This window comes from Oncorhynchus masou, chromosome 13, assembly GCF_036934945.1.
Source record: "Oncorhynchus masou masou isolate Uvic2021 chromosome 13, UVic_Omas_1.1, whole genome shotgun sequence".
Lineage (NCBI taxonomy): Eukaryota > Metazoa > Chordata > Actinopteri > Salmoniformes > Salmonidae > Oncorhynchus > Oncorhynchus masou.
Window position 1 is genome coordinate 75,255,383 of NC_088224.1, and position 24,927 is coordinate 75,280,309.

A 24,927-nucleotide genomic window follows, 5' to 3' on the forward strand; every position below is an offset into this window, starting at 1 on the left:
AACTACAATGATGTTGATCCATCCTCAGTTTTTTCCTATCACAACCATTAAACTCTATAACTGTTTTAAAGTCACCATTGGCCTCATGGTAAAATCCTTGAAAACTTTCCTTCCTCTCCGGCAACGATTCAAAACAAGAATGCCATTCATTCACACCTGTTCACAAAACCTCCATTTATTTGGGTTGTGGCATTTAAACAAATATTGTATTTTTACAGAAAAGAGAAAAGAAGTTAGACTTAGTAGAGAGGAGTGGAAACAAATGAGTTAGGAGTTATGTGACTGCTCGACTGACACGTGAAGGTTGAGGGGAAGACTTATTAATGTAACACGTAGGCTTGGCAGGCCCAATGCTATCTCTGTGCCCAGCCACCGATGGCAACAAGATGTTCAAAGTTTACCCTTGGTATAGTATTTGTGCATGGAATCACTTCAGATGAAGGAAAGGAAGTTCACATCAAGTTGGTGGAAAGTAATCATCTAAACTTAACTCCCATCTGACCAGCAAGCATGTTGGCATATTTGAGTGTGTTTTATTATTATTATTTTTAATACAGGTAGATAGGACAGTTTTTAGATTTGACAACATATATTATAAAATGTTTGACATTTAATGTCTTGGGAGAAGGGACCACATTCAGTTATATATATGGTAGACAATGTTTGAGTGCTTGTTTGCTGAGAAGGAATCTTTTAGCCAAAAGTGTCAATAGACACGGGGGGGGCTTCCATTCTATTACATATTGGAGTTGAGTTTCTATCATTTCAATCTTCAACAAAATATACTTTCTACGTAAGCTTAATACTCTTTTGTTACACTTAGTTAATCAAATATTCTCAGCACCTCTGCCAATATGAGAAGTTGGCATAGTGTACTGCTAATATGATTGAATTTGGCAGTTAAGAGCTTTGGGCCAGTAACCGAAAGGTCACTGTTTTTAATTTGTCAATATGCCCTTGAGCAAGGCACTTTATCCTAGTTGCTCCTGTAAGTCACTCTGGATAAGAGCGTCTGCTAAATGACTCAAATGTAAAATATAAGTGACAAAGATCCTGAACCTTCGTAGTAAGCTGTAAGCGTAATTAACTTGGGCAGTTCGCAGTAGTGTGCTGTTCGTAGCACATTATTTCAAATTAATGTCTTGCTGCTCCCAACAGCTTATTCAAATGTTCTCTATAGAAATAAATTTGAGACAAAATCATTCCAAATCAGATTAATGCAGTTTGCAAAGCAAATATGTAAAAGCTCCTAGAATTGATTACATATAGCTGGAGTACTTATTTAAAAAATAACAAATACTCTTTGTTTTGACTTGAGGCACAAGACTGGAGCTGATCTGGCCTATTGATATCTATGCCTGAGTGAAGTTCAGCTCTAAGCCAGGCCATGGCTCTCTGAGGCTGGAGAGGGAGTGCATGCAATGCTCTACTCACACCACTAGGGGCATGTTCTCTAGATCCTGGGGGATTTCCAGACACAAATCCCTGGAGCTTGAACTCTGCATCTGCTTGGCTATTTCGCCAGTTGTTCTCGCATCCCCTGTTTGGCCTCTGACCCCTTCTGCCTGCTCCTCCTCCCTTTCCTCCTCCTCTTCTTCCCCCTGCTCTTCATCCTCTTCTCCATCCAAACGGACCTCCTCCAACATGACACTGGTATCACAGGGCCCCACTATGCCCCCCTCAGAGTGCTCCGTGTCCCAGTAGCCCGCGCCACTCACCAGGTCCACGTTACTGCGGGCAGGGCGAGGGGCACGGGCCTGGCGCCTAAGACTGCACACCTTGGAGGCCAGGACCACAGTAGAGACGAGCAGAAACAGGACCAGGCCCCCGGCGCAGGTCACCACTATGAAGCCCAGCTGGGGCTTGATGAGGCAGCCCGTGGTGGCCTTTGTGGGGGAGCTGGAGGTGTTGTATTCCTCTTGGGTAATTGAGGTTATGTCAGTTGGATATATGGCATTCGTGGTCTGAGGCTGAGTAATGCTGGTGTGTGAAGCTTGTCCAATCAGTAGGAAGAAGAGAAGATGGAGAGAGATTCTGGAGCCTTCCATTCTTCAGTTTCTCTGAAATGGTAGGATAGGAAGAGAATAGCTTTTGTTGTTCATGCCAGTTAACAGTCTGTATTGTGAAGGTTTGTTAATGTTTGAATATAATTCTAGAAATTGTTAGTTACATTTGCTTGGGGTCCGCAGAGTTATTGCAGGGTGCCGTTTTCTTTTTTTCTTTTGTACTGTAAAAAAGAGGAGAATATCTTCTTTCTAATAACTTTATTTCTCAACTCCTAATATTGAACAAATTACACTCATTGGAGCTCATTACACTCACTGGAGTCTATGACATAGGCTTTGAAGAAGCACCCGCGAGTACCAGTCGTAGCTGCTGGTAGGCTTTCTTGACTTGGACATTTTTGCCAACACATGGCTAACTTTTGTTTAAGTAGCTGCTATTAGTGAACATGTGTTTGGAGTTACCTTTCAAGCAATAGGCTATGTTATAGTTTACACTTTCTCTTCCAATTATAATGTGGGGAGGTAAAAATACTGGAAAACTGTCTAGCAAATCTATTCATTTATAAAAAGATTACTTCTCCCTGCCATTATCATTAACCTGATAAAACAAGACGTGATTTATTAAAAAAAATATCTAACTAGCCCAGTTAAGTCTATCACTCACTTTCACAGTACAGTTTACTCAAAATTAATTAATCAATGTGTTACTGAAGTAGATCAATACACTTGCTTTACCATAAATAATAACTTCTAGCAAGTTAGTTCTATGCAATACCTGTCAGGAAGGTGATGCATACAATACATGTCAGAATAAGCTAGACCTCTTAGTAAACATTTTTACAAATCATGGTTTTGTCGTTTTCATTGCGATGTCCACTAAAATAAACTGAATCTTACCACAAAAACACATTTATTTGGTCATTCCTTTTTTTCTACAATGTATGTTGGAGATTGTATGGGCATCTCTTACCTGGGCAAGGGCACAGCCTTAGAGCGCTTGTGTGTGAGAGAAAGAGCAAGAGTGACAAGGTTAACTGGACTAGGAAGACGTCCGTATAAGGAGCGGTCTGTCGTGTGTGTTTGTCAGAGGAAGCACCTGCTGCGACCCAGCCTCTTGAGATGCACACACTTCCTATCCCCCCTCGGGTCTTTTTCTGACTTAGTTATTTCTAGGCTCCTTGGACCTCCACCGCTACAGCATACAGATGTCTCATATGCTGCAAGAGGAAAGAGACATGTAAAGTACATGTAAAGTAGTTGAGGCCTACAATTCAGTCTGAGACTGCCAGCTACCAGTAAATGACATGTATAATACTGCTGTTGATTCAATTTTTTGTTGTTGCTATTTTGACATGGTTATGCTGAGACCAAGATCTCTATTTCAGTCGAGCCTGGAACAAAAAAGAACATTGTGTATGAAGTGATTTCAGAATGGGATGAATTTCTATTCTTACCTGTATGACTGCACCATCAGACTGTTCTATCTAAATTAAAGAGACCAGAAAATACCTGTGTCTTTTTGGATGTATTTAACCGGTAATGGTCTTTCTTTTTAGAGGTTGACCTGGCTGGCAGAGAAGTGCACTTTCTACCTCCTCTTCCATTAGACCTATCCTCAACCTCTACCACCTCCTCTTCCATCAGACCTATCCTCAACCTCTACCACTTCCTCTTCCATCAGACCTATCCTCAACTTCTTACCACCTCCTCTTCCATCAGACCTATCCTCAACCTCTACCACCTCCTCTTCCATCAGACCTATCCTCAACCTCTACCACCTCCTCTTCCATCAGACCTATCCTCAACCTCTACCACTTCCTCTTCCATCAGACCTATCCTCAACTTCTTACCACCTCCTCTTCCATCAGACCTATCCTCAACCTCTACCACCTCCTCTTCCATCAGACCTATCCTCAACTTCTTACCACCTCGTCTTCCATCAGACCTATCCTCAACCTCTACCACCTCCTCTTCCATCAGACCTATCCTCAACCTCTACCACCTCCTCTTCCATCAGACCTATCCTCAACTTCTTACCACCTCCTCTTCCATCAGACCTATCCTCAACTTCTTACCACCTCCTCTTCCATCAGACCTATCATCATCTTCTAACCATCTCCTCTTCCATCAGACCTATCCTAATCTTCTAACCATCTCCTCTTCCATCAGACCTATCCTCATCTTCTAACCATCTCCTCTTCCATCAGACCTATCCTCAACCTCTACCACCTCCTCTTCCATCAGACCTATCCTTAACATCTACCACCTCCTCTTCCATCAAACCTATCCTCAACTTCTAACCACCTCCTCTTCCATCAGACCTATCCTCAACTTCTATCCACTGCCTCTTCCATCAGACCTATCCTCAACTTCTTACCACCTCCTCTTCCATCAGACCTATCCTCAACCTCTACCACCTCCTCTTCCATCAGACCTATCCTCAACCTCTACCACCTCCTCTTCCATCAGACCTATCCTCAACCTCTACCACTTCCTCTTCCATCAGACCTATCCTCAACTTCTAACCACCGCCTCTTCCATTAGACCTATCCTCAACTTCTAACCACCTCCTCTTCCATCAGACCTATCCTCAACTTCTAACCACCTCCTCTTCCATCAGACCTATCCTCATCTTCTAACCACCTCCTCTTCCATCAGACCTATCCTCAACCTCTACCACCTCCTCTTCCATCAGACCTATCCTCAACCTCTACCACCTCCTCTTCCATCAGACCTATCCTCAACCTCTACCACTTCCTCTTCCATCAGACCTATCCTCAACTTCTTACCACCTCCTCTTCCATCAGACCTATCCTCAACCTCTACCACCTCCTCTTCCATCAGACCTATCCTCAACCTCTACCACCTCCTCTTCCATCAGACCTATCCTCAACTTCTTACCACCTCCTCTTCCATCAGACCTATCCTCAACTTCTTACCACCTCCTCTTCCATCAGACCTATCCTCATCTTCTAACCATCTCCTCTTCCATCAGACCTATCCTCATCTTCTAACCATCTCCTCTTCCATCAGACCTATCCTCATCTTCTAACCATCTCCTCTTCCATCAGACCTATCCTCGACCTCTACCACCTCCTCTTCCATCAGACCTATCCTTAACATCTACCACCTCCTCTTCCATCAAACCTATCCTCAACTTCTAACCACCTCCTCTTCCATCAGACCTATCCTCAACTTCTATCCACTGCCTCTTCCATCAGACCTATCCTCAACTTCTAACCACCGCCTCTTCCATCAGACCTATCCTCAACTTCTAACCACCGCCTCTTCCATTAGACCTATCCTCAACTTCTAACCACCTCCTCTTCCATCAGACCTATCCTCAACTTCTAACCACCTCCTCTTCCATCAGACCTATCCTCATCTTCTAACCACCTCCTCTTCCATCAGACCTATCCTCAACTTCTTACCACCTCCTCTTCCATCAGACCTATCCTCAACCTCTACCACCTCCTCTTCCATCAGACCTATCCTCAACCTCTACCACCTCCTCTTCCATCAGACCTATCCTCAACCTCTACCACTTCCTCTTCCATCAGACCTATCCTCAACTTCTTACCACCTCCTCTTCCATCAGACCTATCCTCAACCTCTACCACCTCCTCTTCCATCAGACCTATCCTCAACCTCTACCACCTCCTCTTCCATCAGACCTATCCTCAACTTCTTACCACCTCCTCTTCCATCAGACCTATCCTCAACTTCTTACCACCTCCTCTTCCATCAGACCTATCCTCAACTTCTTACCACCTCCTCTTCCATCAGACCTATCCTCATCTTCTAACCATCTCCTCTTCCATCAGACCTATCCTCATCTTCTAACCATCTCCTCTTCCATCAGACCTATCCTCATCTTCTAACCATCTCCTCTTCCATCAGACCTATCCTCAACCTCTACCACCTCCTCTTCCATCAGACCTATCCTTAACATCTACCACCTCCTCTTCCATCAAACCTATCCTCAACTTCTATCCACCGCCTCTTCCATCAGACCTATCCTCAACTTCTAACCACCGCCTCTTCCATCAGACCTATCCTCAACTTCTAACCACCGCCTCTTCCATTAGACCTATCCTCAACTTCTAACCACCTCCTCTTCCATCAGACCTATCCTCAACTTCTAACCACCTCCTCTTCCATCAGACCTATCCTCATCTTCTAACCACCTCCTCTTCCATCAGACCTATCCTCAACTTCTAACCACCGCCTCTTCCATCAGACCTATCCTCAACTTCTAACCACCTCCTCTTTCATCAGACCTATCCTCAACTTCTAACCACCTCCTCTTCCATCAGACCTATCCTCAACATCTACCACCTCCTCTTCCATCAGACCTATCCTCAACCTCTACCACCTCCTCTTCCATCAGACCTATCCTCAACCTCTACCACCTCCTCTTCCATCAGACCTATCCTCAACTTCTAACCACCTCCTCTTCCATCAGACCTATCCTCAACTTCTAACCATCTCCTCTTCCATCAGACCTATCCTCATCTTCTAACCACCTCCTCTTCCATCAGACCTATCCTCAACATCTACCACCTCCTCTTCCATCAGACCTATCCTCAACCTCTACCACCTCCTCTTCCATCAGACCTATCCTTAACTTCTAACCACCGCCTCTTCCATCAGACCTATCCTCAACTTCTAACCATCTCCTCTTCCATCAGACCTATCCTCAACTTCTAACCATCTCCTCTTCCATCAGACCTAGCCTCAACCTCTACCACCTCCTCTTCCATCAGACCTATCCTTAACTTCTAACCACCGCCTCTTCCATCAGACCTATCCTCAACATCTACCACCTCCTCTTCCATCAGACCTATCCTCATCTTCTAACCACCGCCTCTTCCATCAGACCTATCCTCAACTTCTAACCACCGCCTCTTCCATCAGACCTATCCTCATCTTCTAACCACCACCTCTTCCATCAGACCTATCCTCAACATCTACCACCTCCTCTTCCATCAGACCTATCCTCAACTTCTCTTTCCCTTCTCTTCCCGTAGGTTTAAGACAGGCCAGATCAACGGAGATCTTCTAATCTACCATGTGCTGCTTACCCTGAAACCTTACTACGCCAAGCCCTACGATATCATAGTGGATCTGACCCACGTGGGTCCCAGCAACCGCTTCAAGACAGACTTCTTGTCCAAGTGGTTTGTGGTGTTCCCGGGTTTCGCATACAAGAACGTGACGGCGGTCTACGTGTACAACTGCAACACATGGGTGAGGGAGTATACCAAATACCATGAGAGGCTGCTGACAGGCCTGAAGGGCAGCAAGCGGGTGCAGTTTATCGACTCGCCAGCACGGTTGGCGGAGCACGTAGAGGCAGAGCAGCAGAAACTCCCAGCGGCCACGCTGGCCCTGGAAGAGGACCTCAAGGTGTTCCACAACGCCCTCAAACTGGCTCACAAGGACACCAAGGTCTCCATCAAGGTCAGTAGCGCAGTGGTCCTTGTGTAACCCTAACTTTCAAACTGGCCTACAAGGACAACTGGGTAGTATGAAGGGCACGTGGGAACAGGGAGAATTGTTTACTCAAAAGTCCAATGGAACTGTTTATTTTAATCTCTATCAAATCATTTCTGGGTAAGAATTAAGTACCTTACTGTGATTTGTTTTTAACTAAAAGGGTCAAAAAGGGCCCCCCGAGTGGCACAGCGGTCTAAGGCACTGCATGGCAGTGCTTGAAGCGTCACTACACAGGCTGTGTAACAGCCAGCTGTGACCGGGAAACCCATGAGGCGGCGCACAATTGGCCCATTGTCGTCCGGGTCAGGGGAGGGTTTGGCCGACCAGGATGTCCTTGTCCCATCACGCTCTAGCGACTCCTTGTGGCGGGCTAACCACCTGCAAGCTGATTTCGGTCTCCAGTTGCACTGTGTTTCCTCTGACACATTGGTGAGGCTGGCTTACGGGTTAAGCAAGCAGTGTGTCAAGAAGCAGTGCAGCTTGATAAGGTCGTGTTTCGGAGGACGCATGGCTCTCGACCTTCGATTCTCCTGAGTACTAACCGGAGTTGCAGGGATGGGACAAGACTGTAACTACCAATTGGATACCACAAAATTGGGAAGAAAAGGGGTCCATATATATATATTGCTGAGAACTTGCCCTTTGCGAATAACTTTTTTTGACAATATATATTGCTCAAAAAAATAAAGGGAACACCTAAACAACACAATGTAACTCCAAGTCAATCACACTTCTGTGAAATCAAACTGTCCACTTAGGAAGCAACACTGATTGACAATGAATTTCACATGCTGTTGTGCAAATGGAATAGACAACAGGTGGAAATATAGGCAATTAGCAAGACACCCCCAATAAAGGAGTGGTTCTGCAGGTGGTGACCACAGACCATTTCTCAGTTCCTATGCTTCCTGGCTGATGTTTTGGTCACTTTTTGTATGCTGGCGGTGTTTTCCCTCTAGTGGTAGCATGAGGCGAGTCTACAACCCTAGGATGTGTTATTTTAGTGTTCCCTTTATTTTTTAAGCAGTGTATATTGTCAAAAAAAGTTATTCGCAAAGGGCAAGTTCTCAGCATTCATTTTGATAGGACTGTCTGGGAGTGGTCCAAGTGGGCAGGGGAAAAGAACTGAAATTATTGTTTGTCTATTAACTCATTTACAGCATGGAAAGGTCACATCTCTGTCGCACCAAAACAGGCTGAAATTTCAGGTAGTCTTTTCAAACAGCTCTTACATTCAAAGGGCTTCATAATTTTCACAATTTTACAGTGTTATTCCAACCTCAGTGTAGAAATATACATATTTATATAAACTCAGCAAAAAAAAGAAACGTCCCTTTTTCAGGACCTGGTCTTTCAAAGATCATTTGTAAAAATCCAAATAACTTCACAGATCTTTATTGTAAAGAGTTTAAACACTGTTTCCCATGCTTGTTCAGTGAACCATAAACAATTCATTAACATGCACCTGTGGAACGGTCGTTAAGACATTAACAACTTACAGACGGGAGGCAATTAAGGTCAGTTATGAAAACTTAGGACGCTAAAGAGGCCTTTCTACTGACACCAAAAGAAAGATGCCCAGGGTCCCTGCTCATCTGCATGAACGTGCCTTGGGCATGCTGCAAGGAGGTGGAGGGTCCGTCATGGTCTGGGGCGGTGTGTCACAGCATCAACGGACTGAGCTTGTTGTCATTGCAGGCAATCTCAACGCTGTGCGCTCCAGGGAAGGCATCCTCCTCCCTCATGTGGTACCCTTCCTGCAGGCTCATCCAAACATGATCATGCAGCATGACAATGCCAACATGACAATGCCCCCCCCCCCCCCCCATTTGTTCAGGGACACATTATTCCATTTCTGTTAGTCACATGTCTGTGGAACAGTTTACGTCTCAGTTGTTGAATCTTATGATCATACAAATATTTACACATGTTAAGTTTACTGAAAATAAATGCAGTTGACAGTGAGAGGTTGTTTCTTTTTTTTGCTGAGTTTATATATAACACAGGAAAATTAAATTTTTTACTTCTCTGGGCCTCAATCAATTTATGTAGATTAGTTTGTTGCCAAAGGGAAAGTAGACGGTTGAATTGATTGGCTGTTGAGTCCTGCTTTGTGTAGCAACATGAGACAACTGGTCTGTGTTGTCATTGTTGACATGTACACACTTATCTCAACAACAACCATCCCTATTATCCCAGGTGGGCTCCACGGCCGTCCAGGTGACGTCAGCAGAGCGTACCCGTGTCCTGGGTCAGTCGGTGTTCCTCAATGATGTGTACTATGCCTCTGAAATCGAGGAGATCTGCCTGGTGGACGAGACCCAGTTCACCCTGACCATGGCCAACCAGGGCACACCCCTCACCTTCATGCACCAGGAGTGTGATGCCATCGTCCAGTCCATCATTCACATCAGGACGCGCTGGGAGCTCTCACAGCCAGACTCCATCCCCCAGCACACCAAGATCAGGCCCAAAGATGTGCCAGGTACCCTGCTGAACCTCGCCCTGCTCAACCTGGGAAGCTCTGACCCCAGCCTCAGGTCAGACATTCAACATGGCTAAACATCCTCGCTTCTAGTGGATTCTGGGAAATGTAGTCCCATTGATATCTCGGGGGGAGGGGTCAATCAGAGCAGGTCTTGGTGTAGCGTGATCTCTTAAATATGAACAGTAGCTAAATACAACAATTGATTTACAACTTCTTCAACCAACTTGGAAATGGAATATAATAGCTAACTGTCCCCTCTACAGGTCTGCAGCCTACAACCTGCTGTGTGCCTTAACCTGCACCTTCAACCTGAAGATCGAGGGCCAGCTGCTGGAGACTTCAGGCCTGTGTATCCCTGCCAACAACACTCTCTTTATAGTCTCCATCAGCAAGACGCTAGCCGCCAACGAACCACACCTCACCCTGGAGTTCCTGGAGGAGTGCATCTCTGGCTTCAGCAAGTCTAGTGAGTCTAGAACACAAATGCACAGAAACACACAAACTCACAAATGCATTGACTGAAATTCATTCCAGAAGATGCCCTCTAACTCTTTCTCACTTTTCTCAGTCACACACACTCACCCACTTTCTCTTTAACAGTCTGAAACTCTTACTTTCTCTCAACACATGCATTTGTGGGGGAACTGTTTGATTGCCTTATCCATCAGTGTGCATTGAGCCATGGCTCTGGAGCTTTCAGTGTGGGTGTCATTCATCCACACTCCAACCTCTGTTCCTCAACACTGTAGCAACAACAGAGGAGCTGGTGTTATCCAACCACTGTTCCTCAATACTGTAGCAACAACAGAGGAGCTGAGCTGGTGTTATCCAACCTCTGTTCCTCAACACTGTAGCAACAACAGAGGAGCTGAGCTGGTGTTATCCAACCTCTGTTCCTCAATACTGTAGCAACAACAGAGGAGCTGAGCTGGTGTTATCCAACCTCTGTTCCTCAATACTGTAGCAACAACAGAGGAGCTGGTGTTATCCAACCTCTGTTCCTCAATACTGTAGCAACAACAGAGGAGCTGGTGTTATCCAACCTCTGTTCCTCAACACTGTAACAACAACAGAGGAGCTGGTGTTATCCAACCTCTGTTCCTCAACACTGTAACAACAACAGAGGAGCTGGTGTTATCCAACCTCTGTTCCTCAACACTGTAGCAACAACAGAGGAGCTGGTGTTATCCAACCTCTGTTCCTCAATACTGTAGCAACAACAGAGGAGCTGGTGTTATCCAACCTCTGTTCCTCAACACTGCAGCAACAACAGGGGAGCTGGTGTTATCCAACCTCTGATTCTGTGTGTGTGTTTAGGTATAGAGCTGAAGCACCTGTGTCTAGAGTACATGACCCCCTGGCTGCTCAACCTGGTGAGGTTCTGTAAGCACAATGACGACGCCAAGCGCCAGCGTGTCAGCGCCATCTTGGATAAGCTCATCACCATGACCATCAACGAGAAGCAAATGTACCCCTCTATACAGGCCAAGATCTGGGGCAGCCTCGGCCAGGTGAGTCACCACACACACACTCGCTCTCAAACACTCCACGTATGCATACACACCAGTTGTTTGACACTTAGTTACCTTTTAGTCAAACATTCTTATCTTAGAGGGCACATGTTTGCTTAATGTACTGTTAAATGTCTCCAAGCCCAATAAAAACTGCCCATGTTGGCTTTCTCAGAAATGTAGGCTGACAGAGATGGGAGGCAGTCAGGTAGAAGATCGGGTGGAACCTTTTGCATTTTTAGAGGCACAGGAAATGGTTTATGAATCCAACATGCCGAATCATAGCCAGTGCTTGTCAATATAAACATTTTATAGATTTTTTTTTTATTGAAGGTATCGAAATGACAACTCTGGGGTTGAAAGTGTTCTTCCTAAATATCATTGTCTACGTTCTAAAAGTTTCATTGCTTGTCTCAGATGACTGTAATATAGGCATCTGAATATAGTTATCTCCATAGAAAACAAACAACAGGTTCTGAACTCATGGTAGAGTATCTTTCACACTCAACCCATTTTTTTAAATATTTTTGGGGTGATGAGCAAGTGAGCACTGTGGGGAGAAAGGCAGTTCCTTGTGTCTGATTTTGTGACCTGTCAATTCTACATAATGTATTTATTTCTCAACTCAGAATACCTAAGAGTGAATTAAACTATTTTGAAAAAGCAATTAAGGGAAAAAACTGGAATGATCTCTTGTCCTATACAGACGTGGAAGCTGATAGTCAGGTTTTTCTATCCACAATCCAGACTACAATAAATGGCTTCCTAAAGAAAATCAAATCCAAACCTGGCCAAAAGAACACTCTTCCTTGGCTAAATGGAGAAATCTGGAAATTGATGAAAGAACGAGATTATGCTCTAAAAATAGCCCTAAAATCTAAATTAGAGCATGACAGACGTAGGTTTACCATGTTGAGAAATAAGGTGATGAAAGAAATCAGACAGGCCAAGGCAAACTTTTTTATGAACATAATTGGTGAAGCAAAGGGAAATTCAAAATTGATAAGGAAGAATCTAAAAAAGTTAACAGGGAAAGACCATAGTAACACTGCAAAAAGACTAGAAATCATGGTGAATAACAATCTAACACAGGATGCAGTCGAAATAGCAATAGCCTTCAATTCCTACTTTATTGACTCTGTCAGGGTACTGACACAGAACCCCTCCACTGGTTTCTTGGGCTCAGTGCTAGTGAATGACACTCAACCTGTCTTCATCATAAGGGAGGTTTCTGAGTCAAAGGTGAACAAGGTGATTAGCTCACTAAAGAACTCTAAAGCCAAAGATGTGTTTGGGATGGACTCTACCTTTCTTAAAAACTACAAAGAGTCACTCATTGGCCCCATTACTAAGGTCACCAACACATCTATTGGTCTCGGTGTGTTTCCAAGGGTATGGAAGTCGGCCATAATAACGGCCATGTTTAAATCAGGCGACCCTGCTGACGTGAGTAACTACAGGCCCATTAGTATACTACCTGTGGTGTCAAAGGTTGTTGAAAAGTGTGTAGCAGAACAACTGATTGCCCACCTCAACAACAGCCCTTTCACATTACACTCCATGCAGTTTGCCTTCAGAGCGAAACACTCCACAGAAACGGCCAACTGCTTTCTTCTGGAAAATGTGAAGTCCAAGATGGACAAAGGGGGTGCTGTTGGGGCTGTGTTTCTGGACCTAAGGAAGGCTTTTGATACTGTTAACCATGAGATTCTCATCACAAAATTGTCCAAGTTCAACTTTTCCCCTGATGCCTTGAGATGGATGAAATCATACCTTGAAGGCAGAACTCAGTGTGTCAGAGTGAGCAATGAGCTGTCGCCCACTCGTAGCTATGATGTGGGCGTGCCCCAAGGGTCAATACTGGGGCCCCTCCTGTTCAGCCTGTACATTAATGATCTGCCTTCTGTCTGTTCTGGGTCTGAAGTTCAAATGTATGCAGATGATACAGTGATATACGTGCATGCAAAGAGCAAACAACAAGCTGCACAAGAACTCACTACTGTAATGGTCCAGGTTACAAAGTGGCTCAGTGACTCGTGTTTGCATCTCAATGTGAAAAAAACTGTTTGCATGTTCTTCACAAAGAGGGCAACAGATGCTACTGAGCCAGATGTCTATGTGTCAGGGGAGAAGCTCCAGGTGGTACCCGATTTTAAGTACCTTGGCATCATACTTGATTCCAACCTCTCTTTTAAAAAGCATGTGAAAAAGGTAATTCAAATAACTAAATTCAACCTAGCTAATTTCCGATTTATACGAAATTGTTTGACTACAGAGGTAGCAAAACTGTACTTCAACTCTATGATACTCCCCACTTAACATACTGCTTGACTAGTTGGGCCCAAGCTTGCTGTACAACATTAAAACCTATTCAGTCTGTCTACAAACAGGCTCTCAAAGTGCTTGATAGGAAGCCCAATAGCCATCATCATTGTCACATCCTTAGAAAGCATGATCTCTTGAGTTGGGAAAATCTTGTGCAATACACCGACGCATGTCTTGTATTCAAGATCCTTAATGGCCTGGCTCCCCCTCCACTCAATATTTTTGTTAAACATAAAACCCAGACATATGGCAGCAGATCCACAAGGTCTGCCATGAGAGGTGACTGTATAGTTCCCCTAAGGAAAAGCACCTTTAGTAAATCTGCATTCTCTGTGAGAGCTTCCCATGTCTGGAATACACTGCCATCAGACACACATAACTGCACCACATATCACACTTTCACAAAATGCTTGAAGACATGGCTAAAGGTCAATCAGATTTGTGAACATGGTCCCTAGCTCTGTGTGTTGCCGCTTTCCATGTTGTCTGTTGTCTGTAGCTTGTGAGGTGTGGAAACACTTTGTTGCTTTTATGAATTTTGTCTTGCTGCTTTTTGTTCTATGTTGCTCTGTCTGTATGCTACGTCTTGCTTGTCCTATGTTGCTCTGTCTGTATGCTATGTCTTGCTTGTCCTATGTTGCTATGTCTTGCTTGTTCTATGTTGCTATTGTCTATATTGTAATTGTTTTTAATAACCTGCCCAGGGACTGCGGTTGAAAATTAGCCGGCTGGCTAAAACCGGCACTTTTACTGAAACGTTGATTAATGTGCACTGTCCCTGTAAAAATAAACTCAACTCAACTCAGTCCCTAACGTTTAGCCCCACTGAATGCAACTTAGATTGTATGTGACCTCTGCCCTCAGATAACGGACCTGCTGGACGTGGTGTTGGACAGCTTCATCAAGACCAGCGCTACAGGAGGCCTGGGCTCCATCAAGGCGGAGGTGATGGCTGACACGGCTGTGGCTCTGGCCTCAGGGAACGTCAAACTGGTCTCCAGCAAGGTGGGTATCCACACTTTTAGATAGTTTATGAGGCTAATACATGCTAACTGGGCCAACAGTTTTCAATGGACAAATGGCTAACAGTTTCCTGTCAGTCTCATGTTATTAATGACAGGGTAACATGGATAGGCTAGCGTTCCTGTACTGGGAACACTCCTCTGTGTCAGTCTCATGTTATTAATGACAGGGTAACATGGATAGGCTAGCGTTCCTGTACTGGGAACACTCCTCTGTGTCAGTCTCATGTTATTAATGACAGGGTGACATGGATAGGCTAGCGTTCCTGTACTGGGAACACTCCTCTGTGTCAGTCTCATGTTATTAATGACAGGGTGACATGGATAGGCTAGCGTTCCTGTACTGGGAACACTCCTCTGTGTCAGTCTCATGTTATTAATGACAGGGTGACATGGATAGGCTAGCGTTCCTGCACTGGGAACACTCCTCTGTGTCAGTCTCATGTTATTAATGACAGGGTAACATGGATAGGCTAGTGTTCCTGCACTGGGAACACTCCTCTGTGTCAGTCTCATGTTATTAATGACAGGGTAACATGGATAGGCTAGCGTTCCTGCACTGGGAACACTCCTCTGTGTCAGTCTCATGTTAATAATGACAGGGTAACATGGATAGGCTAGCGTTCCTGCACTGGGAACACTCCTCTGTGTCAGTCTCATGTTAATAATGACAGGGTAACATGGATAGGCTAGCGTTCCTGCACTGGGAACACTCCTCTGTGTCAGTCTCATGTTAACACAGCAAGTACTCCCCCGTGTCAAGCCCTGTATCCAAACATGGATGACGTCCTTGTCCTCAATGAACCCTCTGGTCGGAGGCCACTTTCCTCTCAAAAACATCACAATGTCACTAACTCAAAGTAAACTTTAGTAAAAAACTGTTAGAATATTAATCACGGCCTCACAGTCCCAAGAGAGATTTTCTAAATCATCATTTTGGATTAAGCAAAGAAATATTCCTGTGTTATCAATATTATTATGCAGACAGTTTTAGTATGATATGAAGATAGTTTGTCCCAGACAACATGCATTCATCTAAAATGTCCTCCAAAAAACAACTTTTACATTTAAATGGATTAATACTTACCAATTTAGTTTAGTGACGACTTCTCTGCACTTACATTATCCAAACTGCCCGAATCATCAACTCTATGTCCATCTGTGAGCTGTTTATCCCAATTGTCCCTCTTACTGAGATAGAAACACACAAACCCTCAGAGCCCAGGCTGACAATAGTAAGCCAGGCCCTCGCTCCTATTAAGGCAAGACACTGTAAAGCATGGCAGTGAATGGTGATCATTGTGAAGATGTTTTGCTAAGGAACAGCAAACACAGTGCTCTTTTAGTTGAAGTATCACAGCACCCATCTTAGTCATTTACATCTATTTAAGTGACTAATCAATGGCTTTAAGCTTCACATTTGATTTGTAATTTGTAGGGTTTGTGTGTTCTGATATAGTAGTCTTAATGTACACGTGATCCATCAGGGTGGGCATTGTTTGGTTGGCATGTTCCAGCCCAGCCACTACTGATGTCATGACAGGCCAGCTATTGGGGACAAAGGGTAGTTTGTCTAGTCCCTTTGGCCTATTTGTCACCCGAGGCTTGGACCAGTGATGTTTGACTTACCCATCTAATCCCTGCCTCCTATTATGCTAACATCCAAAAATACATCTGAAGTTTGCTTAGGGATACTGATCGCTTTTAAAATAAAATAACCCAAACAGATGGTGCCCTTGGCAGATATTCTGTTGATGTTAACATCATCAGTCAGCAAAAAGTTGTCTTTAACACCAAGTATATGATGTCAGAGAGATTAAAGTAGACGGCACGTGTCAAAGTAATTGATTTATGACCCTACGTCATGATGACGTGTGCATGTCCAAATATGGCCCCCGGCCCCGTCCAGTCTGTTCCTGTGGTCACGTGTTAGAGGGTGTGTGTTATTTTATATCTATATGGCATCCTTTGAAGTAGACATGGTGATTGATGTCTAGGGGCCTGGTTGAACTGGGGGGGTTTGAGTGTTTGAACTTTTGGACCGTGTATGTCCCCCACCCCAGTTTTATTGCCCTTATGTTTGTTATCTGATGAAGCAGGAATGTCCTGGGGGTATTGGCTGTGGCATATGCATTCTAAATATCCAGAACAAGGCCTGCGATTTTTTTAAATAAAGTCCAGAATATTAAACATTAGAAAATATGTCTCCTAGGGCAATTCTGGGGTTGCTCTGCAGCTCATGTCATGAATCCAATGACAAAAGCCTGGAGGATGTTTTGCGTGAGGCTCCAGAATGTTTTAAGGGATTTTTGTGTACGAGTGAGGGGCATATTTCTTACCTATTCCGACCTGAGGAATCTACGGTTAAGATATTCACAGACAGCTTGTCCAAACCCTTTTATAGGGCAGAACCCGAGAGTTTTTCTCCAGCGCTAAGGATGAGAGAATGGCTTAAAATAAGACTAGCGCTGTGTCAAATTGAACAGGCGCTGAGTGCTTCAAGTCTACCCAGGTCTGCGGACTAAATAATCTGATGCCCCTAAGAGTCGCTTCAAATGCGTATACCCAGGAACGTGTATGGCTCCACCCCCAGTTGTATACCCCTGAACGTGTATGGCCCACCCACCCCCACAGTTTTACTGCCCTTAGGGGGTGTTATCTGATGAAGCAGGAATGTCCGGGGGGTATTGGCTGGGGCATGCGCACTATAAAGGTCCAGAACAAGGCATGCAAACCCAGAACAGTAAACACGATTTTTTAAACATGGATTTTGCGATCAGTGGCAAAGCTGTGATGACTGTAACAACGGAAGCAGGACCGCGGCTGCAACATAGAGAAAGGGCAAAGTATACTGCCGCAATATACGATGCTCCAAAAAAGCGGTTTCTAAGTGTGTATAGAACCCAGATACCGCCCGCAACAGCGCTGAAAGATGAAGTGCTGATGTCTAATGGACAGCACTGGGGGTATCTGTTTGATTACTTGGCCTGTAGAGTGAAACTCTATATGGTAGCCGAAGGAGAAGAATATACCGACCAGACATTAGGAGTGGACTATGGGGTTGAAGACTGGACGGTTTTTCGCCAGGTTTTCTGTCCCGAACTGGGACGTATCACCAAGGGTTACAGCTTGTTCACAGGCTACGAGACCCGTTGGGAAGGTACCCCTGACTCCTCAGGACGAGTATTTCACCGGGTTAAAATACAGAGAAAGAATGGACTTCCCTGCGGCTGCGTGGAGTTCTATATCAGCACGGAGGAAATACGCAACCAAAACATCCGGGAGGGCGGTTTGGTCGGTGATTTTAGGCTGCGCATGCTTATCCCATTTAAAAGTTGGGAATTAATGGAATTGAAAATGTTGGAGTTGTTGGACGCTCTGTTGGTACAGAGCCAACAGTGCCAGAGCATTGTTCGGCTAAAGAAGTGTATAATATATACGAATCCTGAGGATTATGATTCAAAGGAACCCCAAGAAGGTACATCGTCAGAAGGTACATCGTCAGAAGGGCCAACCCCCGGAGAAAACTAAGTACGCGGCTGCGTTAACCACGCCCAGATACCCAGAGGGCTGGTTCAACAATAAAAAGGAGGGTCCTTAAAACCTACAGTTCTTCACTTACGCATTAACCATGGATATTCCTACCACATACCAGAACTCCGAAACGTCATGGGGGCCCGACACTAAGGACTGTATGCCTCGCAGCCCAACATTCTACTCCCCCCTGGCAAGACCCGCGACATCCCCTACATGTACACAGCCCGAGGACGTGTTTGATGGTGTGGTCAGTACTATTTTTGTGGACACCATCAAGGCCTCTTTAGCCACGCTTTTAGACGTGGTGATTGGAGAGTATATACGAGAAAAATGCATCGGTTGTGAGATTAATTACCCCAGCCTGCGCAGGCATCCATGCCTATACAACCCCCCGAGATACTACTTCTTCAACAATTTTGAGGCGCTGATGAAAAGACTTTGGTCCTGCAGGTTTATACCATCGCTGGTCAGAGCCCTGGAGTTTATGGGCCTTGTGCCGTCTTCCCAGAGTTTACGGGTAACCGAGTCATTCCTACATGAACTGAAGGAGGCGATCTACATCCACGAGAAACTCAAAGATATCCGACACACCCTGGTGGATGATGACAAATACCGGGAGGCTGTGGTGGCGGATGTGATGACTTTCTGGCTCAATAAACCCCAAGAGACCGAGTGACATTTTTGTTATTTAGATGTAAAGCAATGGGTAACTATGTGTATACGATGTTAGAGAGAATAAATACATTTTTTCTTTTGAGAGAACTTACAAATGTTATGCATCAAATTATTGAAAATAAAGTGAACAATGTATCGGTCTACACAACCCACAATTCCGGGACTAATGTAGAGCGTGTGTTGAAAATGGAGCAAATCATGACTCATGTACGACATGCGGGCGAGTGTCTACAATGGACACAAATGATAACCCGGCTTGGTGGTGATTCTGAAGAACTAGAAACAACCTTGTCTAAGATTTTACTTTATTTGTTTGAAACACCATGTAATTGTAACATGTATCATATTTGTTGTTTATATACTTTTATAGCTGATGTGTGTGTTGTAAAAATTCAGCGAAACAAACTTGCAACGAATTCTGAATTGTCTGTATACGTAATACATAATGTTTTCCTGAAAATAAATATCACAAAAATGAAAATGAAATGTTGTCGTTATTTGAAAGTGGCTCATTAACGTTATTGTACCTCAGAGAGGCAAGAAGGATGGCAGAGCAGCTGTTGAAAAACATTTATTATAATCCCTCTAATCCGGGGTCTTATGGGGGCAAGGAACGTTTACAGAGAGCTATAGCCGAAGAAACAGGGAGCCGGGTAAAGCGATGCGCCTGCAATACGGGCAGCTTAAATAAAAACCCATTTAATTTTCAACACTTCAATGCAGAGTATGTAGCTCTGTGTCAGGACGGACGTCAGGTCCCTGCTAAGGCTTTCCAACCGCAATTTAATAACAACATATCTGTGCGAGTATTTTACAATCTATTCCTGGCTACCGGGAGGCATCTAAAATATCTCTCTTTACCTATTGACAGAATTGATTTTGCAGAGGGTTACACAATGTATGCTTTCAATTTATCCCCTGATGATGACACCTCAGGAAGTCTTTCGGTGGTGTCCCAAGGTAACCTCAGGCTGGAAATGCGTTTCCGTACACCTTTAGCCTGTACCGTTAGCATGATTGTTTATGCATGCTCAGATTAAATCTTGGAGTTTAATAGCCGAAGACAGGTTTTAGTAGATTATTATTAAGGATCGTTGAGCAAAGACATGAATACCCAAGAGTTGGAAGGGCTCGTGAGCCGACTGATTGGAAAACAATTTTGCGGAGTGTTGGCTTGTGATGAATTACCTATGGAGAAATGGATGGGGAGGCCGGCCATGTTTATTGTCAATACCCATCCTAAACACATGCCGGGTGAACATTGGCTAGCTGTGACATTAGAAGTGGAAGGAGGAAGAAAAATCTCAACTTTTTTTGATTCCTATGGCTTTCCCCCCGGTTTTTCACATTTCCCCAAATCTATTAAAGAATTTTTGACCAAAAACTGCTCAAAGATATACTACAATATCAAACAAGTGCAAGATAACCTTTCCACTACATGCGGTCAACACTGTATTCTACCTAAGCCAAAGAGCCCGGGGAGTTTCTTTTGAAGATGTTATGTCTCTTTATAAGGATGATTTAAGAAGTAATGATAACGCTGTAGCTTGTTTTGTTAGAAAATATCAAAAGTGTTCAAATGTGTATCCTTTAAGAACGTGTAATCAAGGCGTATGCTCACGCCAAATGTTTCAAGAATGCCACAAATGTTAAATCGCTTATTTTTTCAAATAAAATTTATTGAATTTAATCATAGTCATTCAAAAGTCATTCAAAAGTCTAACCACCCAGAGAGATCGGGATTAGGGAAAGGTCCGGAGGCGTTCAGGGGTGTAAATGGGTTTTCGTCATTCATTTCATAAGGATGCGGGGGTTTTGGGGCATCTTTAGGGGTGCTGTATCTCGTTGAAGGTTTGTGTTTTAAAGAGTGAATCTGTTGACGTAGCTTATAGATTGGTACACCCGAGAGGGGAATGTTGAGGATGGCCAGGGCCTTAAGAAACTGAAGGCATTACAGGGGCTTGGCTCTCGCTAGGCTCGTCATCTTTTAAAGGGTCCTGTAGGGAAATAGTTAAAGGGCCTGTCTCTCTCTCCCCTTGTTTCACCAAGGACAAATACCTTTGCAAGAGGTATGTGTATTTTTGGACCTTATCATATGGGTTCAATCCTTTTTGATTCAAAATATCCTTCATGTCCGAATCCAAATCATTTTCCGCTGTTTGTCGGATATTTTCAGGACCCTGCACTTGTTTTTTAAGTCTATCCAACTCTTGTTGTGGTACCAGATACATTGTATTGGCCATCACCCTATGTGTTCAACCTCCCGTCTGGCAGCAATAAGGCTGGTGATGAAGGGCACGGCTATACTTAGTAAAGGTAGAATAAAACCGCCAGACTGTTGTATGCTATGTCGTTTCTTTTGAAGACTGACCCATTTATTGGCAAAGAGTTTGATCGCAGTCTTTTGTCTCTTTAATTTTTTCAATTGTGTCAGGGTGAGTGGAATGCGTCCTTTGAGAAGATACAAAGCAATCTCACATAGTGATAATATGAGATCTGAAGAACAGTGACCCAAGATGGCCTTCCGTTCATTAGATGTAGCCCCAACTAGGCTTCTCAAGAGGGGCATGTTTCTTTTTAAACGCAGAGACATAGCGGTTACTTTTTAGGAATGTACGGAGCCGGCCACTCCCACGGGAACAGACCTGTTCGTAGCCTTAGGTGTTCTGGAGTATTTGCTTTTAAATCCACGATTAAATAAGAAATGGCTCTTTCGTAGCGTCCCCGTAGCTTTCCATAAAGTAGGATTTCCTTCCCGGGTACATCTGCTGAGCTAGAGGGTTCATTTGTAGTTTGTCTCTAGGATTTTTGAACAAAACCATGTCATTGGCGTTCAAACTGATGGTGCGACTATTTTTACCTTGGTGAAACACATTCTGCACCAAGTAAAGCACGGACAGGTTTCTATGATGAGTATATTGGGTAAACGCTCGGGCAATTTCGGGATGTTCGCTACCTGCAAATAGCATATCGTCCAAAACCAGCAGATTGTTTTTATGAGGAGGTAAAAGTTCATCATCAGAAAGGGAATCAGGTATTCCTTCAACAAACTTGATTTTTATTGTCTTCAACAATTCATCATACAGAGGTTGATAACAAGAATAACACCACACAACATTATCAGGCTTTTGAGATAGCACATGTTCAGAATTCTCTAAAATACTTTTTACAAAACAAGTTTTACCACTATTCGAAGGCGCTGCGATTAAGGCCGAAAATGGTAGTTGCAACCGGGGGTCAAAACCTTCTACAGCAGTCATTATATCTTATGCTTTAAGACACCCTGTAGCTTGTAGCATAAGTCAGTAGCCAAAGGGACAATGTAGTCCAGTCAGGCAAAAGCAGTCTCTTGTCATAGACACCCCCTGAATCTTTTAGTAAGTGGGGCCTTCCTCAGATGGAAGCCCTTTTTATCCCTAAAAGGAGATCAATTCACTATTCATGTAATTTAGAAACCCCTCGACCAAGCGTGTGATTGATTCAAAGTTTTACACGCGGGGCATTTTCATAGTTTTGAGTCACGACTGACACACTGCGGCATGTAGCATATGTCAATAGCCAAAGGGCAATGTGTTCCCGTCAGGTAAAAGCATTCTCTTGTCGTAGACTACCCAGAATCTTTTAGTGAGTGGGGCATTCCTCAGATGGAAGCCCTTTTTATCCCTAACAATCTGTTTGTAGGAGCTCAAAATCTCCAAGTCACTATTCCTGTCATTTAGGAACCCCCTCGACCAAGCGTGTGATTGATTCCAAGTTTACACGCTGGGCATTTTCGTATTTTTGAGTCACGCCTTTGGCTTTCAACACCACGTGATTCTTTTTAGTCCTAAATGCATAGCTTTTGGGACCACAGGAGGACCATTCTGTGATATGGTCACCCTCTGCGAGTTGACTCATTAAGCCACCCAGATAGTTGCTGAGTGGGGGGCTCCAAGCCCCCGGTTTGCTTACATAGACCACAGAGTCTGTGTCGTGGTAAAGAACCCGCCTCTGAAGCTGCTCCATGAGCTTGTACAGTTCAAGTCGGCCATAGGCCATGGTAAATGCTGCAAGAAACACATTTACATTATCCGGGGGTAGAACCCACTTCTTGTTACATCGCCATTGCACCAAGGCAATGTCTTGACTCAAGAATGAAAAATGTGAAATTTCGTATTGGTCCGAAAAAACAAATTCCAAAAATTCTTCGGGGTCTTTAATAATCGACGTTGTTAGCATATTACACCTCTGCGCTAATATGCCCCAAAGCGAATTTAAGTACAATTTCGACACATTTCGTTTGGTTTTGTTGACCTCTATTCTGTCAGGGTCAAGAAGGATGCCTTCTCTGTCGTGATAGTCTTGAATGTACCTGTCTTTGCTCTCTTGATCTGTGACCGATGCAGGATAGCCTGAAGCCATTTGCTTACATCTCATGAAGGTCTTGATGTACTCTTTAAAAAGAGTGTCTGATTTCTTTGAAAAGTTCCATACTTCAAAGATTTTGGCCACACGATACCCCATCTCTAAAGCCTTAGAGAATTCAACTGTGACCCACACCCCGGTCAGGGCCCTTTCTTGATCAGAGTGATCACATGGGGTTTGTTGTTTGTTTTCACTGCAGGTGCGACAAAGGGGAAAGAAAAGTTTTCCTTGAGGGCCCCTGTAAGGCAACACTGGTATAAACAAACCCCTAGGAGGGTAGACTGTTGCTTTGATCAGACCAAAATAGATTTGAGGTAAGTCAAAATCACGATGAATAATTTCCGGATGCCCTATAGGATAGCATGAGGAACTCATTACATGAGGATAAAGGGATGTAAAATCTATATAGCCTATTGTCTCGTCGGGTTGCGCTACATACCGCAATGTCAAAGCATTGGTACGGCCGCCATACAAGGCCTGTCGGGGGTCCAGGGGTTCTGGGGTGTCAAAGCTGGAAAGGAAGGCTTGAACATGAGGATCAGACTTTTTGAGGGTGGTCCATTCGTACTCCCACAAAACCACCACATTTAGACCGTAAGTAGCCTGTAAAGAATACAATTTGTCTTGAAACTCTTGGTACATTTCCCCAAAAGTCTTTTGGGTTAGGACACACATGGTCTGGGGCACAAAGCAAGATTTGCAACCATGGAAGAAACAACCGTTGTTCTCATACACTGTCTCAACCCCGTCAATCTGGGTGTAGCCATCTACATGGTAAGAGCCAAAGGCCTTCTCCCCCCTATTCAAAGCATGTTGAATAAAAATGTCTTTATCCTGGGCCATATACTCCAACCATTGAATGGACCCACTAGAGTATGACTTGAATTGGCGTCGGTAGTTGTCAGGCGAGGGATAGGTATAGAGGCTGTAGGCAGATAGTGTGTTCATGCATGCCGATGCAATAGTTGTACAACTCCAGGGGTCAATGCCTGCATCTTTGATTACCTCTTCTCTGAATCTGAGGCATCCTTCACGAAGTATAACCACATCATTGTCACAGTATGATTCCATCTCTTTAAGGAAATCAAAGGTGCCATGTCTTACTGTCTCGTACCACGTCATGAATCTCTCATGCTCTTTGGGAGACATTTGATCAAACCCGTACATTTCAGGGCTGGGATATGATCCAACATAATGTAGATTCTTCTCAGATGTGAAGAAGTGGGGGAACCAGCCTTTCACAGAGTTTTCAAAAGCCAAGGCCTCTGACATTTGAGCCAATCGCATGGGTACAAAGCTTAAGCTGTCAATGTATCTCTGGTTGAAGGCTGGGTCTACAAAACACAAGATTTTACTACCTTGACCTATGACCCTGGGTGCCACACCTTGCTGTATCAATGGATTCGGAAGCAGGTAAGAGTCGTAGGCTCTAGCTTTGTGGGCTATAAACGTGAAGTTTC

The 24,927-nt window shown here is 44.2% G+C and overlaps 1 protein-coding gene and 1 pseudogene across 1 annotated transcript; one reads left to right on the plus strand and one right to left on the minus strand.

The window, feature by feature from the left end:
* LOC135553428 (neurofibromin-like) overlaps positions 1–24,927 on the plus strand; it is a 120,537-nt pseudogene that overhangs the window by 66,325 nt on the left and 29,285 nt on the right.
* LOC135553066 (uncharacterized) lies at positions 160–16,259 on the minus strand. The gene is made up of 4 exons (XM_064985148.1): positions 15,939–16,259; positions 2,977–3,223; positions 2,171–2,227; positions 160–2,060 (listed from the first exon to the last, which is right to left on the minus strand). Exon 4 carries the CDS (start codon positions 2,046–2,048, stop codon positions 1,431–1,433), a length of 618 nt encoding a protein of 205 aa, XP_064841220.1. The 5' UTR covers positions 2,049–2,060; positions 2,171–2,227; positions 2,977–3,223; positions 15,939–16,259; the 3' UTR covers positions 160–1,430.

Bases quoted from the DNA above. Each gene is read 5' to 3' on its own strand.
- LOC135553066 (XM_064985148.1), bottom strand. From the start codon at position 2,048: ATGGAAGGCTCCAGAATCTCTCTCCATCTTCTCTTCTTCCTACTGATT.